The 19,783-nt window shown below is 40.0% G+C and overlaps 1 protein-coding gene across 3 annotated transcripts in view; it reads left to right on the forward strand.

The window, feature by feature from the left end:
• The window catches only part of LOC111156996 (folliculin interacting protein 2), a 132,856-nt gene that overhangs the window by 63,644 nt on the left and 49,429 nt on the right, over window positions 1-19,783 (forward strand). For 2 of the 3 annotated variants that reach the window (XM_022518212.1, XM_022518210.1), the window contains exons 2-7: window positions 2,564-2,690; window positions 5,739-5,876; window positions 8,166-8,266; window positions 8,371-8,442; window positions 10,084-10,184; window positions 11,996-12,067. In XM_022518212.1, the coding sequence (XP_022373920.1) occupies window positions 2,564-2,690; window positions 5,739-5,876; window positions 8,166-8,266; window positions 8,371-8,442; window positions 10,084-10,184; window positions 11,996-12,067 (611 nt within the window). Of the gene's footprint in view, window positions 1-2,563; window positions 2,691-5,738; window positions 5,877-8,165; window positions 8,267-8,370; window positions 8,443-10,083; window positions 10,185-10,379; window positions 10,470-11,995; window positions 12,068-19,783 lie in introns of all 3 variants that reach the window. The other variant, XM_022518202.1, reaches the window with a different exon arrangement.

A 19,783-nucleotide genomic window follows, 5' to 3' on the forward strand; every position in this document is an offset into this window, starting at 1 on the left:
CACTGAAAAAGGAAAGAGCCAATAATGTACAATTTGTGGTTGGCTACCAGACACTGTATCAGTTTTTTTTTTTAATTGTACCATTAACAATTCTCTTAAGTAATTAGTAACATTTTGGAGCACTTACCATGCATGTGTTTGCTTCCTCCACCTCAGTTGCTGTCCTCACCTTCCTGACAAGGGAACTCATAAGAAATTCTGTCTGGTCCTCTTGCTTCCAGTCTTGATCTCCCCCACCTCTGTTTTCCTTAGAGGAGCTAGGTTGAATTTTTTTTTTTTTTTTTTTTTTTTTTTTAAGTATAGACCCGAGCTTATCAGCCTTTGTTTGTTCATCTTGGCCTCTCATTGCACTTAGGGTATGATCTTGGCTCCTGCCTGTCTTCCCAGCCTACCTCTTGAGCTCTACTTCTCTGCTTTTTTTTTTTTTCTGTCTCTTCTATATCAGTGTTATATTTTACCATGTCCTTCCCTCTTCCTACCCTGTTCTTCATTCTCACACTTTTTTTTTAAGATTTTATTTATTTATTTGAGAGAGAGAGCACGAGCAAAGGGAGGGGCAGAAGGAGAGGCAGACTTCCCGCTGAGCAGGGAGCCCAACTCGGGGCTCAATCCCAGGACCCTGGGATCATGACCTGAGCCAAAAGCAGATGCTTAACCGACTGAGCCACCTAGATGCCCCTCACGCTTTATTTCTTTAACTCTTACTCCTTCAAGCCCTGTTTAAATGTTAGTCCCTTAAATCCTCTGTCTGTTTTGTTTTTTGTTTTTTGTTTTTTTGCTTTCTTATTAGGCTCTACACCCAACATGTGGCTTAAACTCAAGACCCCAAGATCAAGAGTCACATGTTCTACCAAATGAGCCAGCCAGAACCCTGCTTCACTTCCTTAAATACTTAGGGATTTCCCTGTTCCTCAGATCTGAAAATATGAGACTCCTTCCCCTTTATGCACTTAGGACAATCTGTAATTACACATTCATATATTATTAGCTCAGTATTCCCCGCTAAACCGTGTTCTCTGTGAGAGCAGGGACCAGATCTGTTTAGTTAACTGCTGAATATCTAGCATCAGGACCACAGTGCCTGAATCATAGTAGGCACTCAAGTATGTGTTAAGTGGATTAACAGACTAATAACTGAAAATAATCCAAAGCAGTGCATTTTATATTTATTCATTTTTTAAATTTTTTAAAAGTAAGCTCTGTGCCTAGCATGGGGCCTGCACTCACAACCTGGAGATCAAGAGTTGCAGACTCTACCACCTGAGCCAGCCAGGAGCCCCAAAGCAGTGCATTTTAAATGATTACCCTTTTTATAGTCTCACGTTCTCATTTCATTCATTACTCAAAAACAGACTTATGTTTAGAGCAATTTTATCCCAGCAACTTTTGGTTTGCTTAGGAATGTTAAAGGACAAAATTAAACCAAGTAAATTTGAAGTTCTCATTGGCTCTATTAAGCAGTTCCTGAGTGGGGCAGCATCCCCTCCAGCAAGTAGAGGGGTGCTCTGAGGAGTTGTACAGAATGGACGATTTTTACAGGGAGGAGGATGGAGCAAGGAGTTAACAGCAAAAGAAAAGAAAGGATTGTTTCAGGCTAGGTCATTTTCCCTGAGGAGGAAGGACAAGGGTCTTATCAGGCACATAACCTCATCTTCTTTTAGGCCTGGAAAAGGCCTAGTGATGACAGGTTAACCTCTAGGGGAGGTTGAAACTGTAGTTAAGTTAGGTGTTAAGTCCTGGTTTAGTAACTTGGCTTAAATGACACCATTTTTGGTCTGTAGTTTTCTTTTTAAGAGGAATAAGCCATGCTTCCTTTATTGCTGATTATTATTGTTAGCAATTCAAATTCCCTACAGTGATGCACTTGATTTCTTTTTTTAAGATTTTATTTATTTGAGAGAGAGAGAACATAAGCAGGGGAGGGGTGGACGGAGAAGCAGACTCCCCAGTTATCAGGGAGCCTGAGATGGGACTTTATCCCAGACTCGATCCTAGGATCATGACCTGAGCTGAAGGCAAATGCTTAATCGACTGAACCACCCAGGTGCCCCTGCACCTGGTTGTCAAAACTTCTGTATCAGAGCCAGCTATAATAGAGGAAAATCCTGAATTTTAGGATCTATAATTCCACTCAATTTTACCTGAGCCTGGGTGTGTGGGAGAGGAAGGGAAAAGGTCCCACTCACTCCAAATGGCTCCCTGGCTAGTAACACAGAAGCTTGAACACTCCTATACATCAGGTATGCCATCCCCAGAATGCAGGCATCCAAATTTAGCATTCTCTCCACATCCTCGTGATTTTTTGGAAGGAGATGCTTTCTCTCCAGTGATTTATTATTTACAGCATTTTCCCCAACCTTTGTCATGTCCATTTGGCAATATTTGTAGGGCCCCTTTGAGGCCACAGGCGAGGCTGTCTGCCCCCTAGGTGCGAAGGGGTTATAATCTCTGCACCCTTGTGGCCCTCTGATGCCCTTAGACACATTGACTGGGAAACTTACTCTCCGTGATCATTCCAAGTGTTGTACGTTACATAACTCATTTCTCCCTTTTGAATCCACAGCTGGTCATGTTCGGAGTGTGACCTGAATGAGATCCGCCTGATAGTTTACCAGGACTGTGAAAGGAGGGGCAGACAAGTCTTGTTTGATTCTAAAGCGGTTCACAAGATTGAAGAGGTGGCAACTCAGGTATGAAATGCAGATTTGCTTTCATCTTTTTTATTTGTGCTGTTAACCACCTCTCTGAGCAGTCATTTATTAATTCACTATCTTCTCTTTGGGCTGTATTGTACAGTACCAGTAATGGTTCAGAAGAAACATAAACAAAGGCTCTCCACCACCCCGCCCTGCTGCATTTGTATTCTTATTAATATACACAGGTGAGACTGTTAGCAAGGAATCATGACAGATGCTCAGCTTTGTACTATAAATGTTACTAGAGGTAAAGTTGCAATGCAGTAGGATTTGGATACCAAACATGTGCTGTGTAATAGGAAAACTGAGAACTCTAAAATTCATAAAGTGTTAGCCTTAAGGGAAGTTAATAGATCATTCTGTCTAGTATTTCTCATAGATAATAAGAGGTATTACATTGCATGAGGTTAAACAAAATTAAATAGCTTTCCTTACCATAGGGCTCTTCAGTATGCTAACATACACTTTTATCTTCAAAAGGGAGGGCTTCTCAAACCCACCTGACCAAGGAAGCTTTATTTATTTCCTGTTTTTAGTGGCGAGCAGGGTGGGGGTGATGGTGTTTTGGGATGGGGTGTGGGGAGATCTGGGATGGGTAAAGTGAGGACATAAGAGCCCTTGATCCCTTGTAGCCAGAACAGGAAAGGTAAGGTCATGTGTCCAGGTGAGGCATAGAGTCCAGACCTCCTGAGTCTTCTGGACATCAGCCCGGGGTACCTCTAAGTTGTTGCCTTTAGACTTTTCATTCTTTTCATGTTCAGTACCTTGCTATCCATACTGACCAAATTCTGGCAGTTCATAGAATGTGTAGCTAAGTAAATGAATAGTTTATTTCACGGTCTTTGTTTCATCAGGGCCCAGGGGCTCTTTTCCTGTTTTTGATAAAGATCATTTCTGCAGGAAGGACGTATTTGGCTAGAGGCAGTTGAGCTGGGTAGATTCCATAGTGCTTTAAAGTGGAAGTCTGCCAGGTAGCTAATCATTACAGTAGTTGTTGGGTTTGTTAGGTTGGGGGTGCGGGAGGGGCAGGGATCTCTCAGGTGATTCACCTGTAGGCTTTAATGGTAGATTTGTATCAAAGTTATAGTGAGCCAGCCCTTGACCCTTTGGTGGACAGGCCATGGTTTCCCTTTGATTTTTCCACATCGTTTCCTATTTCCCTGAAGCCCTGCATAGGTAGTTTGTTTTTTAAATTAAAAATAAAAAAATAAATATGTATATATATATATATATATATATATATATATATATATATATATATACATACACACACACACACACACACAGACATATATGTATATATTTTTAAAATATATATATTTTAAAATATTTTATATTTATTTATATTTTTTAAAAAAATATATATATTTTTTAAGATTTTATTTATTTATTTGACAGGCAGAGATCACAAGTAGGCAGAGAGAGAGGAGGAAGCAGGCTCCCCACTGAGCAGAGAGCCCAATGTGGGGCTCGATTCCAGGACCCTGGGATCATGACCTGAGCCAAAGGCAGAGGCTTTAACCCACTGAGCCACCCAGGCGCCCCTGCACAAGTAGTTTAGTTAGAACACCTGCACGCCATCACTAGGGCATCTAATGGTGGTAACAGGTAGAAGGAAAAAGTTCTCATGGGTTTTCAAAATGAACGGGAATTTTGGTATATCGGAGCAGTGATAACACTGGAGCCTGGACGTACTCATTTAATCAAAAAGGCATGTAGGGCCAGAGAGGTTTTGTAACTTGCCCAAGGCTACAGAGTCAAAAAAAAAAAAAAAAAGTGCTCTATTCACTGTACCAGTTATTATCTCCAATTATAGATGCTTAGTATGTTGTACCCCAGCCAGGGGGGTCGAACAGTGTGTGAGGCAAGTGTGGACTTAGTGTCACTTTAGGCTCTCTGAGGGGCTGTGTTTCTGGTATAAGTGGCATTAAGTAACAGCTAGAGCTGAAGAGGGTGTTGAAGGAGTGCCCGATACCTGAGAATAACTAGGTATGATTTTGAGTGCCATCACTGCTAGAGTGGCTATTATGGACCGGCACAGTTTGTGTTTTCCTTATAGTCTTTTCCCATTTTCAGCCCCCCATTCCCTGGGCAAGCACAAAACGTCATGAGTTTGTATCAAGCACATGACTGCAGGCATTTGCATTAGACCACCAGTGTGACTGTCACATTGGAGATTAGATAAGCTGCAGTTGCATTCATGTTTTTCCAAGCAAAAGCTGCACACAAAAAAGCAAGTAAGACTCCAACAGAATAGAAACAACTTATCATAGATGGCACAGGACGCTTCTGTAGGAAGTAATATATTTTGGTGTAGGAGGAAAGGCGAAATTAATAAAGGTGTATCTTTATACCTTATGTCACTGTCATAAAATTAGCAGTGAACTCTATTTAGGGACTATATAGTAGATAATCTTCTGTTACCCCTAACCTTTAGAGGCCACTTTTCCATCACATGATGTATAATTCACAGAAGCTCCTGTTTCAGAGTTTTGGTTCATCTTTCACAAATTCGACCTCATGATTTTCTCTGCTGTTACCTTTAAAGCAGTGCTAGAGAAAGTGTGTCATTAAAAATACAAACTCAGACTTTCCAAATTAGCAATTTTGCTTTCTTACTTAGTTCTGTTTGCCTGGTAACGTTTTAAAGTTGAAGCACTTTCTTTCTCCACGTCAATTTTATAGATTATGACTCTCCACAGTACTAACAGATCCTCACTATCCCGAACAGAGACTACTGGTTCAAGATATGAATTGAAACAAATAACAGTTGAATTACTTGAGACTAGTCACACTACACACTACACCAGCCTCGTCTTCTGTCCAGTTTCCTCTCTTCATCATGCCTCCCTCCCAGACATTACAGACTCTCAGGAACCACATTTTTGTCCTCCGCAAGCAAGGGGAAAAAAGCCTGTGGTTTTCAGTGCAACTTAGGCACAACATAACAGAGTGATTTAGCAAAGAAATTCCCAGTGAAGCACAGGCTGTGGGAGCCCGATACACTTAGCAGTACCTTATCTTGCCTGTCTGTCACCCCAGAAAACAGAGGATGTCCCTGTTAAACTGTCAGCCAAGTGCTGTCAGGGCAGCGGCAGCAGTGGCGGCGGCAGCATCTCACCCCACAGTTCTTCCGGGGGATCGCTACAGCTCGCCAAGGAGCAGCTCCCAAAGTACCAGGTAAAGCTGTCCCTGCCGTGCCTGATAGCCCTGGGGCTGAGGCCACTCACTGTTACTTCTCCACAGGGAAGAATACCTGCTTGAGGTTGCTTCTCCGGGAACATGAGCCTAAGTGTTCAAAAACGTGCCCTTAGAGGTTTCATGTCCATGCTGTTTTCACACTTTGGTTTTGGTCTCTTGATAAAAACTATAATTTAGTGGAGGTGACCCAGTATAATACATACTGAGTGAGGATGAAATATTGCTAACGAGGTAAACCCTTTTGTTTTGCTTCCTTTGTTGCCAGAACCTGATTAAGAAGCACAGATTTTCCAGTTTTGTTATGAGAATTTCAAGGATTCTGGGAATGTATATGGGCATCCTAAGAAAATAGCACTTGCCAGTAGGAGAAAGAGAACCGTTTTTGGATGTAACTTGAGTGTGAGAGATACAGGGCTGGTAGCGCGCACACGTGTGTGTGTGGTTGTGTGTGTGTAAGGAAGTAGAGGATAGGGATTAGGGTTATTGAAAAATACTGGCGTACTAGACATAAGGGAATAAATGTTTCGTGAATACTGAAGAGCGAGAGGGTGTAAACTGATGGAGGATGTATCAGATTTGTTTTTGACTCGTGGAATTTTCCATGTTGCTGGAAAAGCTAAGCCAGGTAAATTGCCAGCAACCACTGGTCTATAGAACTTGGTTAATTTCATGTTCAGGATTTGGGCCATGCGTTTGCCCTTATTTCACAGTGCTCCTGGGTCTCAAGGCAGTTTGTGTTTTAAAAAGTATACAGTGAAATTTTCAGTTCGTCGAGAATTACAATTGTCATGTAGACCTTGTACCCCAGGAAAAAGCAGATTATAAAATGGAGGTGGTGGGTGGAAGTTATTAATAAAAAATGTGAAAGACAGTTGGTTTCTGTCTGGATGGAGTGAGAAGAGGTTGGCGTGAGCCATAACCAAACAGAGAGGAGCCTAGTTAAACGAGGCTGATAGATGTATGTTTTTCTTTCCTTCTCTGCAAACATGTCTAAGTAGGTATGCATATGTGCATTTGTGTGTGCATGTACTTGTGTGTATCTATATGTGTGTGTGGATTTGTAGTTTAAAAAAGAGATTGAGAAGGGAATGTTAAGAACAATTCTTATGTTTCTGCTTAGGTGGAAAGCGTACTAGCAGAGAATCCAGGGCTGTGTGGGCTGGGTCAGAGAGAGATGCTTGTTTTGTCTTGGTCAGGCTGTGCTGGGGTGCCTGCGGCTTATTATAGTTATACATTATCATTATACGTATATGATAATATACATGTTACATATGACTTATTATATATGATATGTAATAATGTATTGTTATGATATGTGAACGAGTGCATTTGGACATAGGATTCTAGAGTTAAGGGAAAGGTCTGGGCCTACAGATAAAGATGTGGGAGGTATTTCTATGTAAAGAATAACCAAAATTCCAAGAGTGGTTGAGAGTGCAGACGGTGAGTAGGAGTGCCCTCTGAGAGAAAACCCTGCTCAAGGGATGACCTAAGAAAGAAGAGATTCAAAAAAGGTGGGGTAGTTAAAATCATCAGCTACTGTGAGAGATGTTTAAGAGAGAGATGTTTAAGAGAGATGTTTAAGAGAGAAAGCAAACTGGAAAGTGCACTGGATTTGACAGGAAGGCAGAGGCCATCCTAGGACAATTTGAGTAGATGAGGCAAATTTAGAGGTAGCTCAGGCCACCCTTTTGGATGACAAGAAAGACTCATCAGAAGCTAGAGGGGTCAGATATTTTTGAAATATTTTTTGGTAAAACTTTCAAGGTATCAGACTGTCCGTTACCTTTTGGACCCTCACAAAGAGGGTGCCAACTGGCATTTTCATTCAACACTGTTAATTATTTAGGTGAATAGTATTGAATGGTGTTTCTTTTCAGGATATATTTTGGTACCAAGATAAGAGTTACCCTGTTTTCTTTTTTTTTTCCCCAGAACTTAATCTTTCTCTCTATACTTTATAAATAGAGATAATGCAAAATCTTTGTTTTTCATAACAAGGTTAAAAATGACCCCTGCTGAGACACTGGGATCCTGTATGGAGATATTGTGCGTAAAGATGAAATTATGAACATAAGTAGTAATTTGGGGAAAAATAGTCAATCGCCATTATGGATTAAAATGGTCAGTTTCTGCCTTGAGAAACAGTTTTAGTTACTGCTACACTAAAGATTGACCTATAGATCAATAAACGTTATTTTCTGTTGCATTACACATCACATTGTGCCACGTACTAACTTTGATTTTGGTCTCTGTCATGTGTGACAGTACACCAGACCAGCTTCTGATGTCAACATGCTGGGGGAAATGATGTTTGGCTCAGTCGCCATGAGTTACAAAGGCTCCACTTTAAAGATACACTATATCCGGTGAGTTCAAGCGTCTTTTTCTACTAATTGTGAGAAATGGAATGGTGTTACTGGCTTTTTAATTCAAAAATGCATTCCCTCCCTTTTTTTTTGTTTTCTTCCAGTTCTCCTCCACAACTGATGATTAGTAAGGTTTTCTCTGCTAGAATGGGCAGCTTCTGTGGGAGTACAAATAAGTAAGTATGGGATTTTGTACCTGTCTTTCACCCTTGCCTCCACTTTTTTAAGTGGCTATTTCTGGATAAAGTACTTCTTCCAGGGCCATAAGTTCTTTTGAAATGATAAGTGGGGAGAGTCCACATTAACAAAGGGATTTTAAAAGTGGCCCTTTTCCTGGACATAATGAGTATGAAAAGGCCTTTGACTTTATCAGGTGGTCTTAAAGACAAATGACTGTTTATTTTCCAACATTATTTTATCTTGAAAAAAAAAAAAAAAAAAAAACTTGTTGGTTACTTAGTTTGTTAACTTATTTCTAAAGGAATGAAGTACGTAATCAGTTTTTCCAGGCCCCTAGGCATGTGTATGACAGGATGGGTCTTACTTGCTCACCGTCTCTTCAGCCATCAGTGTAGCCTCTGGGATTCGTGGTTATTTGGGCCATGTTCTGTTCTGATCTTCACTCCTCTGAGTTTTGTCCTCCTCTAATTTTACACTTCTGAGTAGACTAAGAATACTGATGTGTCTAACTTAACTCTCATGCTGGTACATTTGTTCATATATTTCAAATTTTTTAAGCAGAAATAGTTCATATGCTTCATTTTTGAATAAAGCAAAACATTTGTTATACTTTGGTAGGTTTTTTTTTTTTTTAAAGCTTTTATGTATTCATTTTCCAGAGAGAGAGAGCACAAGCAGGGTTAGCAGCAGGCAGAAGAAGAAGCAGGCTTCTCACTGAGCAAGGAGCCTGATGCTGGACTTGATCCCAGGACCTTGGGATCATGACCTGAGCCGATGGCAGATGCTTAACCCACTGAGCCACCCAGGGGCCTCTGAATTTAACTTGTTTGAGCATTTAACATTGGACTGGCATGACTTAAGCCAGTTATGGGAATTGATTTTTTTTTTCTTGTGAGATATTCTTCTTTAGACTCTTTCAGTTATTACACTAATTCCCTATTATAGAATACTGAGCTCAAATTTAAGTAAAAATGATTTTGGCCTCACTATGCTGTATTTTCCTCAAAGTCTTGATGTTTATGTTACTGGTTAATAAATAAGTAAATTATTAAAATCTGCTTCTCTCACATTTCTGTTTGTGAGTAACTAACTTTTTAGATGTTGTGAAGTCAAATTCCTAAGGAATCCTAATTTCTGTTCTCCTGAAAAAAGTTGCCTAATTGCTTGTAGATGTTAACAAGAATGTTAACAAAATGTTAACAAGAACTAAGAGTTAAGATGAATTTTATTTTGAAGGTTTATGTGAAATTATCCTTGAAATGAATGGCAACATCTTAGGTATCAGTTACTAAAGCACAATTCAGAGGCAAAGAGCAGTATCCTAGCTATCAGTCACCAGAGCAAAATTTGTAGAGTTCCATGCACCATTACATCACGTGAAACAGATAGGAAAGCATTGTTTAGTTTTATAGTCTGGACTGCCTCCAGAAAGCTTTTCTTGTCTTTTCCTCCAGCAAATTCCCCTAAAGTTTGGTTTCCTTTGTTAGATGTGAGACTTTATTCATTTGTAAAGAAAAGTCTGGGCAGCTGGTAAGTTGTCTATATTTGAAAGTTTGTTAGAAAACAGCTTTATTTGTCTCTTGATTTTTTTTTTTTTTTTTCTCTCTCCCTCCCTTCCTTCCCCTCTCTGGATTTAGCTTGCAAGACAGCTTTGAATATATCCATCAAGATCCTAATTTGGGAAAACTGAACACAAATCAGAATAATTTGGGTCCTTGTCGTACTGGGAGTAACCTAGGTAAAATCCACCACGTAACTGGGCTCTCTCTTTCTGAATACCAGTATGGCGGGTGTGTGTTTTGCTTTATATTGAGTTTGTTGTGCTGGGTTTTGTTTTTTTTGTTTTTTGTCTTTTTTTTTGCATTATCTTTAATCTGTGTTTATTTTTGTGTGTGTACTCTGTTTGCCCTCTTGTGTGTGTTTCTGTCTCCAGGTCTGCTGCAGGCATGCAGCAGCAAACTGCTGCAGGGCGTAGCTGAAGGAGGACCGCTCCGGCTCACCCGGAGTGCTTCTTTCTTTGCAGGTTTGTGTGGAATGCTGAGTACAGTGTGACCCACACACACATTAATAATAAATCCTGTGCAGGTTCTTAGGAAAAAAAAAAAATCCTATTTGGTGCCTCTCTAGAAATCCAAGGGGCTCTTGAGATATTAGTTTCAAATGCAGCCAAGTTCATGGTGTTTTGAAAATTCCACCAAAGAACCTCTTTTGTAAATGTCTTTGCTAATACCCCGGTGTAAGCTGATTTTGATCTGAAATGAGCCCTTAGTGTTTCTAAGAGGATTATATTTTCTGATTTCCTGGGCCTCTTCTGCTGCTCTGAACTGTTTCCCTTTCTCATGGTATACCTTTGTCCATTTGTTCACCTGCATCCTTACCTGCACAGAGTTTCTTCAAAAGTCACCCTAATAAGAGCATGGAAGACCTCTCTTTCTCTTTTCTTCCTCATCTGTCTCTCTCTCTCTCTCTCTCTCTAGCATTTAAGCAGTTTAAACACAGTTTCTAGGTTCTTTACAGGTATAATCATCTCGGTCTCTCTGAGTAGGTAAATTCTGAGATTTAACTGACCTTGCTAGCTAAGGCTGTGGAATGTCTGCTGTAGTCTGGCATGATTAACAAGTGTGGGGAATCTTCACTACTAACATGAAAGGTTACGTTTATGGCAAATGGTGTTCTTCATTCTGTTCTTCTTCGTAGCCGGAAATATGCTAAGCACCATGAAACTGACACCGTCCCACCTACTTAGAGTGAGGATAAGATGTTTATATGCTCTTTTTAAAACTATGAAAATAAGCATGCTTCAAAAATAGCTGGCAAGTCTAATAATCAGGCAGGGCACTGGGCTTCTTGTACATTGTAAAGCTTGCTATAGCAACATGCCATCTACCCCGCAGCTCAGTGAGTGTACAGTTTAGGTGAATCTGAAGTCTATAGTACTTTAGTGTGTTTTCTAAAATTCATGCCAGGATATGAGTTTTCTCAGTAACTACAGTAATGCTGGGAATATATGGAAAATAAGTGGAGGAAGAAGTATTTGAAAATGGGTATGTGTTTTTTTTTTTTATCTGCCAGGAGAGTGGGTTATAAACAAACATTTTTTAAATTTACAAAATGGTATTCAAGAATTTCTGTTCCCTCAAGTTGCCTACAGGCACTAATGAAACTGATTATAAAGCATTTTGAAAATACAGTGCTATTTAAGTATTACTGATAATGAGGAAAGGGGCTGAAAATATCTGCCTGAGAATGTTTGTTCATTGTGTCAACTGCACAAATAGTTTATTATGGCAGTTTGTTTTAGAAATAAGCACCACTCCAAAAAGTGTTTGTATTAACAACAGGATAAAAGCAGGTAGTTACTTGACTCTATCTTCTTTTCACTTGTTTTCTACATATTTAATTTTGCTTTGTGGTTAATCTTTCTATAAACGTAGGTCAGTCATCAGTAGCAGTAGCCTACCTTGAAATGTGAAAAGGACTACAGTCGCTTTTGAACGGCTCGTTCTTTGGGCATTTCAGTAACATGTTTACCTTTTGCCTTTATCTCAGCGCATAGCACTCCGGTTGACATGCCAAGCAGAGGACAAAATGAAGACCGGGACAGTGGCATTGCCAGATCAGGTACTTGTACTTCCCTTCATTGGTTTAGCTGGTAGGGTGAACTCTCGTCCATGATGGGGAGGTAGGTGGAAAACAGAAGACAGGCCTCATCTTCCAGGTTTTTTCCCCTCTCCACATTCTAAGGTTCTCTCACGTGTCTGAAGATCTAGAACTTTGATATACAGCATCTAAGAGTGATTGTGCAAAATGGACTTGTTTTTTTCTAAACTCATTTTTTTCTAAGAGTCTCATAGGAGACTCTTGTACTTTGAGAAATTTCTTTTTTTTTTTTCAATTTTAATTTTTTTATTTTTTATTAACATATAATGTATTATTAGCCCCAGGGGTGCAGGTCTGTGAATCACCAGGTTTACACACTTCACAGTACTTACCATAGCACATACCTTCCCCAATGTAGACATTTCTTTTTAAAGGGAAGCTTCCTTGAGCTAGTGTTACTGGGAGTTTGCCTGCTGATAGTAAATGTAAAATTAGAGGAGGAAGGGTGTCTGTGAAAGACAGTCTATCCATGACTGGGGCAGGGCCTGCCAGTCACCCTCTGTCCTGTCCTAGAGTCAGGCCGATGACCTAGATTTTATCTTGGATACCCCTTGCTCTCATTCCTTCAACCCTTCAGCTTTTCTAATATTGCTTTTAAGATCTCTTAGTTTCTGTTTTTGTACACAATTCTGCTTTGATTTTTGATTTGTGGTTTAGATCGGAGGTAGATTCTATGCTGTAGAAGAAGGGTAGTGAACCAGTGATCTGGAACCAGAGGCCTTGGAGGTGTTTGGGTTTTGCCTGATGAACATGTCATACATGCCACTTCTGCCTTCCACTAAAGACCAAGGTACCCTGCTGGTTTTACCCGTGATACGTGGCTCCATCACCAAATAAGCCAGCTGGTCAGTGGTTACATGTGGCGGACTGGATCCAGGCCTCAGATGCCTTTCTTCCTGGCCTTCCATTCATGTGAGCAGCCAGATCTGAATGTTTTCCTATGCGAGGAACTAGAGACTGACCAGATGTGGGAAGGAAAGACCAGTGTGAGCTTTATACCCCTGGTGGTGTTCAGCAGTTTGTTGATAAAATCCTCTTTATGTTCTTACTGCAGTTAATTCTCTTAGATCTCTTATACCCTCCTTACATTGCTGGAACCAAGGTCCTCATCCTGAAACAGAATAGGGACTCCACGTGTTTGAACTGCCTTAGCAGAAGATGTAGAGAAATTAAAAACATGCTTATTCCTTTTTTCTATAATTTTTAACTTCGTGTCTGAAGAGTTGAGAGTTGGGGAAATTTTTTTAAATCGATTTTATTTTTCAGAACATATTTAGATTTACAGAAAAACCGGGATGAGTACAGAGAATTCCCATATAACCTGCACACACTTTGCCCTATTAATAGCATCTTACATTAGTATGGTGAATTTGTTATAGTTCACAAATCAATATTGATGTATTATTATTACCTAAAGTCCATAGTCTTATTTATTTCCTTAGGTTTTATCTAATGTCTTTTTTCTGTTTGAGGACGATATTATATCTAGTTATCATGTCTCCTTAGGGCTCCTCTCAATTTTTTCAGACTTTATTTTTGAAAACCTTGACAGTTTTGAGGGATAGTGTCCAGGTATTTTATAGAATGCTCCCTATTCAAATTTGTTTGATGTTTTTCACATGATTACTAGAGTTATGGTTTTCCGAAGAAAGATCCCAGAGATAAAGTGCTGTTTCCATCACATCATACCAGGGTACATATGTTTGTCAGGTTTCTCCACCGTGAAGTTACTCTTTATTTCCCCATTACTGTAACTTAGGAAGGAATTCACTAGCTGTAGTCCACACCTAAGGAGTAGAGAGTTCTATTCACCTTCCTTGGAGCATGGTATCTCTATCTACATAAAGTATTTGGAATTCTTCTGTGTGAGAGATTCATCTCTTTCCCCTCATCTGTTCATTTTTTGATTCAGTCAGTCAGTAGTGCTGAAGCTGTTCCAGCTTTGGCCATGGAAGCCCTGGAGCTCATTTTGCTCGCTTCTGTGTTTCTCTAATATGCCCCTATCAGCATGGTATGGGTATATGTGTTTTTAATACTTCTTACTTTCTGACACTATAAGATACTCCAGACTTGTATATTGTCTTTTATATCTCCTACCAGTCATAGAATCAGCCATTGCTGAATGGAACCCTGTTCTTTCATTGGAGAATGATATTAGATTCTAAGATCTAGACATTAGATATGCTCGTTGCTACTGGAATGTCATTTTTTTATAGGTCCTGTCAGCTGACAAGCAAAAAATAAAGAGTTCATGCTAACTTTATACATAAATAATAATATTGCTGGGTGTAATACTATGTTTGTGTATGTTAGGTTAAAACATGAGTTTATACTGATATCTCCATTATCTGTAAGCCATTACCACATGGATCATTCCATGGATGATGGAATTCATTCATGGATCATTCCTCCCCTTGGTTATGTGAAACTCCATACTCCAGCAGTGAGACACCTGGGTCTCACTGTCTGCCATCCACTCACTTAATTGTGTACATTTCAGCATACGTGTGTAGTGGTGTCCGAATTGTTAACCTGTACCTGGGAAGGAAACAACTTTATTAACTAGAATATAGTGCTTTTATTCAGTTTCTTTTACCTTTAGTCTTAAAGATGTCTACTCATTTCCAAAGTTACTTAGGTCAGCTTTTTTGGGAAGATTTATTTATTTATTTTAGCAAGAGAGAGCATGGAGCGGAGGGGCAGAGGGAAAGGGAGAGAGAGTCTTAAGCAGACTCTGGGCTGATCACGGAGCCTGATGCGGGGATTGATTTCACCACCCTGAGATCATGACCTGAGCTGAAATCAGGAGTCAGATGCTTAACTGAATGTGCCACCCAGGCGCCCTGAGGTCAGCACCTCTTGAGATGGGGGAGTTTTTGTAGCTATATGTGCCAGTCCAGTAGAATCTCTGAAATTAGCGTTCACACCATTTCACCATATAAAGGTTTCATGAATTCTGCCCAGAAGTCCGATTATTGCAATTCAGGTCTGAAGAATAATTTAAGGTTCTTTTTTTCCCCTCCCCCAGTAGTCCTGTAGAGAAGTAACTTGAGAAAAGCTTTTTTGTTTGTTTGTTTTTAAATCATTGTCTATACAGAGAAACTTGTTCCAGAATAAAAAGGAACTTTAAAAGAGAGTTTACACTTCCCCATCGAAAAGAAACCTGGGGGTCTTTGTCCTATCCCACTAGTGCCTTCCTTGTGCATCCCCTCCTTCAGGCAAACCTGAAAGGAAGGAATGGATATAGGAGCTTATTTCACATTCAGCAGCATACTTGTTCGATGCAGAGTGTGCTCTGGGAATACAAAGAGCCATAGGGGTTTGAATTCCCAAAGGAGTTTACTCTGTTGTTAGAAAACTGAATTATTTTGGTGGTTTTCACAGTAAGACCAATTTGATACAGTTGAAATTAAGGGAAAGAGTTAGAAGGATAGCACTGATTCCTAACTAGCCAGTTATTAAGCTATATTTGTTTATTTATTGAATAGCAATTTTTAGTTCCCTGTGTTGTCAGACTTTACCATAATTTGGACATTTTTGAAGAAGAGTAGAGTATAGCACGTGACCTCAGGAAGAGTTTGTGTAGACCAAGAGTTAAAATCCAGTGTGATAAGTACCACCTCGTAAGATATTGTGGGAACAAAGAGGAACAGTAAGTCACTTTGCCTGGGAATTCAGGGTGATGGCCTCATATAAGAGGTAATACTTGAGTGACACCTTGAAGGTCGAAAAGAGCTGCACCAGAGTTTAGGAAAAGAGCATTTCTGAAAATAGTTTGTGCAAGGGTATAGATCCTTGAGAGTATACTGTTAGTATGTTTGAACAATGGCAGAACAAGAACGTGGGGTTGGGAATGTCAGCAGGTAAGGCTGGTTATAAAAGGCTAATTTTGAATGGCACCAGTCCCATGATAAAGAGTTTGGATTTAATCTTATAAGCAGGGACAGCTAAGGGATGTAACATAATTGACTCTATTTTTGAGGTCAAGGTGGTACATCAAAACTGTGCTCCAGAAAAACCTGGACCAGTGTATCTATTGCTAAAATACATGAATGGTGATGCTTTCTAATTTAGCAGGGCATGAAGGGGCTTAGGGTTTTTTCCCATTAACTTTTTTTCAATATAGTTTTCTCAAACACTGGGGCTTCCTACCACTGTGTGTGTGTGTGTGTGTGTGTGTGTGTAGCTAATATAAAATGATTATCTGATTTAGCATAAAATTTTGAAAAACTGTCCATTTTTTTTTCCTCTTCCCTTTTTTGGAATAGCATCTTTGAAAAATATACAACTTTTCTTTCTAAGTTACTCTTCATTTTAAGTACTCCAGTGCCTTTTTACAAGCTTATAACACACAGAATAAGAAATAAAGCAATAACAAGAATATCTAACTTTAAAAAAAAAAAAAAAAGAGGGGCACCCACGTGCCTCAGTCAGTTAGGTGTCTGACTCATGATTTCAGCTCAGGTCATGATCTCATGGATCGTGAGATCAAGTCATAGACTATCTATGGAAGGTATACAAGCCTGGACAGATAAGAAGGGAAAATGCATTTTCATTGTATTCTCTTTTGGATATTTTTTAATGTGTGCTTTGCACATGTGTTAATCTAGAAGATTATTTTTTGAGAGGTTGTTCTTTTAGTGGTTACCATTAAAAATTTTTGAATAAGGTCTTGGGAGAAAGGAAGGGTGGGTTTCAGCCATGCTAGGAGGTGGGATTGGCAAGGCTCGGTGACTAAGGGGCACAGGATGTGGAGGAGGCAGGAGGAAACAAGGGTGACTCTTCAGTTTCTAACTCAGGTAAATAAGCAGAGGATAATGGCATTAACTAGTACAGGGAAAGCAGGAGGCCAGTCCAGGGAGGTAGATATTCAGATAATTCTTTAGTTAGAAGTGTCTGAGTTCTTTAGGTGTGTGAGTAGAAATTTAGGTGTGTAAGTAGAAATAGAAAGTAGAAATCTGTAATTTAGAAATAGGAAACTGGCTCTACAGAGATGGATTGGAGCAGAAGCTAGAATGTGAAAGTCTGAGTACATGAGTAGAGTAAGGGTTGGAGGGCCAGGATTGAGACCAGAGCCACTGAGCCTTGTTAATCTATGATCTTAATTCAGGCTTCAATTCTCTTCTTCATCAGAATGTTCAAATAATTGACAAGAAAAATAATTTCCTCATTCACTGAAAAATTGCATTTCCTCTGTTCTTAAAAGTAGAATAAACAGAAGGTCAATATGAGAAAAACTTTGATAATAATGTACTTTCAAATACTTTTTTTTTCAAAATTTTTAAATATTTTTTAAGATATTATTTATTTGAAAGAGAGAGCAGGAGCTCATGCAAACAGTGGGGCGGGGCAAAGGGAGAGGGAGAAGCAGACTCCCCACTGAGCAGGGAGCCTGACTGTGGAATTCAATTCCAGGACTCTGGATCATAACCTGTGTCTAAGTCAGATGCTTAACTGACTGAGCCACCCAGGTGCCCCTTTATTCAGGTGTTTTAAAATGAACCTTCAGGGCGCCTGGGTGGCTCAGTGGGTTAAGCCGCTGCCTTCGGCTCAGGTCATGATCTCAGGGTCCTGGTGATCGAGTCCCGCATCAGGCTCTCTGCTCAGCAGGGAGCCTGCTTCTCCCTCTCTCTCTCTCTCTCTCTCTCTCTCTCTCTGCCTGCCTCTCCGTCTACTTGTGATAAAAGAAAAAAATAAAAAATAAAAAATAAATAAATAAAATGAACCTTCAGTGTAATCATAGTATTCAAATAGGACATATGTTTTAGCCACTATACAGGTACAGAATGGACCCCACCCAAAATACAGTTTCCGTATCAAAACTGATTATACCACACACATGCCAAGATGATATGAAAATATTTATCATTCACATAATGATGCTTTCTGGTGAAAGCAGGGTGGGCTTCCCAAGCTGGTTAGCAAATGACTCGAGAGACAGGGAAAGGAGATGGTCTTGGGGTTTTTTAATGGTGGTTAGGGGGTAGGGCCAGGGTAAGGGCTTCCACACATGGCAGAACTGCCCACTGGTTCCAAAGGAGAGGGCCCCCGGGCTTTCTCATCACCTTGCCCAGATTTGAGGCAAAAGGGAAGGGGGTTGGGGGGAGATCCTGAAAAGGTATCAGCAATCAAATGTGAAAAAATGGAGTCAAACTGTTGATTGCAACACAGGTCACCATTGAATGATGCAAACTGACATTCCATTTGTATCTCAATTCTTTATTGACTTAACTGCTGCAGTGCTCTGTAAAGAGGGGCAAGCGTCCAGGAGGATTTTGCTCTGTTTGCTCTTGGGCCATGGCATCCTTGACCTTGCACGTGCACATACAGGCGAAGGCTTGAACTCGGCTTATCTGAGTCTTGGCAGTACAACTTGTACTCCTCAGGGAACACAAGAGAATGGGAGGCCTCCAAGTTGCTGCTGGGAGGTCATCCCCCACTCACTTCTCTCTCTCCCCTGGGAAGTTGTCATGAAACGTTTCTCATCACCTCCAGGGTTCAGATAAGATTTGGAGCTTTCTGCCCAGCCCACCTGAGACTTGAGGTCTAGTCTCCAGCTGGCTCCCCGGCACCAGGGTCTCCTAAAGATTGTGGGGGCAGGCATCTGATCACTTTTGTGTCGGTATTGTCCTTTGTGGTGTGTGGGGCAAGGATCACTAGGGACTAGCACTTTTGCTTTATTCTTCTTTCCATGGTCTGTGTAAGAAACTGTCTCAATTTAAAAATGTCTTGTTCTGTCACTACTGTCAAATCTTTACTTTGAGCTTTGCCTTGCCTTCCATATATGGAGTTGGCAGTCTGTAACGTAGCTTGGACAGAACTCAGTTTTTTCATTTCATTATAATTCTCATATTTCAAGTCAGACCTTTGATATTCTCCTGGAATGGATATGTATCTTCTTCAGTTTCAGAAATTCGCTAACTTCTGCTTTAGCTTTTTCCTTTCTACATTTGCATTCTTATTACCTGTTTAAGAAAAATTAGAATAAAAAAGTAATGCAAATAACAACTCAAACTGTAAAGGGATCTAGGAATAATTCTAAATATATATATATCTGTATACACACACACACACACACACACACACATATATATATGATACAGTTATGGAGAGATATAAAAAATTGATTAAAAAAAGATAAACGAAGTAAGTTAATCAGAGAAAGACATTTATCGTATGCTTTTACTCATATGTGGAATTTAAGAAACAAAGCAGAGGATCATAGTAATAGAGGAGAAAAAAAACAAAAAACCAGACGAAACCAGAGAGGGAGATAAACCATAAGAGACTCCTTTTTTTTTTTTTTTTAAGATTTTATTTATTTATTTGAAACAGAGAGAGAGAGATCACAAGGATGCAGAGAGGCAGGCATAGAGAGAGAGGAGAAAGCAGGCTCCCCGCTGAGCAGAGAGCCCGATGCGGGCCTCGATCCCAGGACCCTGAGATCATGACCTGAGCTGAAGGCAGAGACTTAACCCACTGAGCCACCCAGGCGCCCACCATAAGAGACTCTTAATCATAGGAAACAAACTGAGGATTGCTGGAGGGGAGAAGGGTGGGGGATGGGTGATGGACGTTAAGGAGGGCATGTGATGTAATGAGCACTGAGTATTATATAAGACTGATGAGTCACAGGCCTGTACCCCTGAAACCAATAATATATTATAAATTAATTAA

This window comes from Enhydra lutris, unplaced genomic scaffold, assembly GCF_002288905.1.
Source record: "Enhydra lutris kenyoni isolate GAN:26980312 unplaced genomic scaffold, ASM228890v2 scaffoldscaffold3, whole genome shotgun sequence".
NCBI lineage: Eukaryota > Metazoa > Chordata > Mammalia > Carnivora > Mustelidae > Enhydra > Enhydra lutris.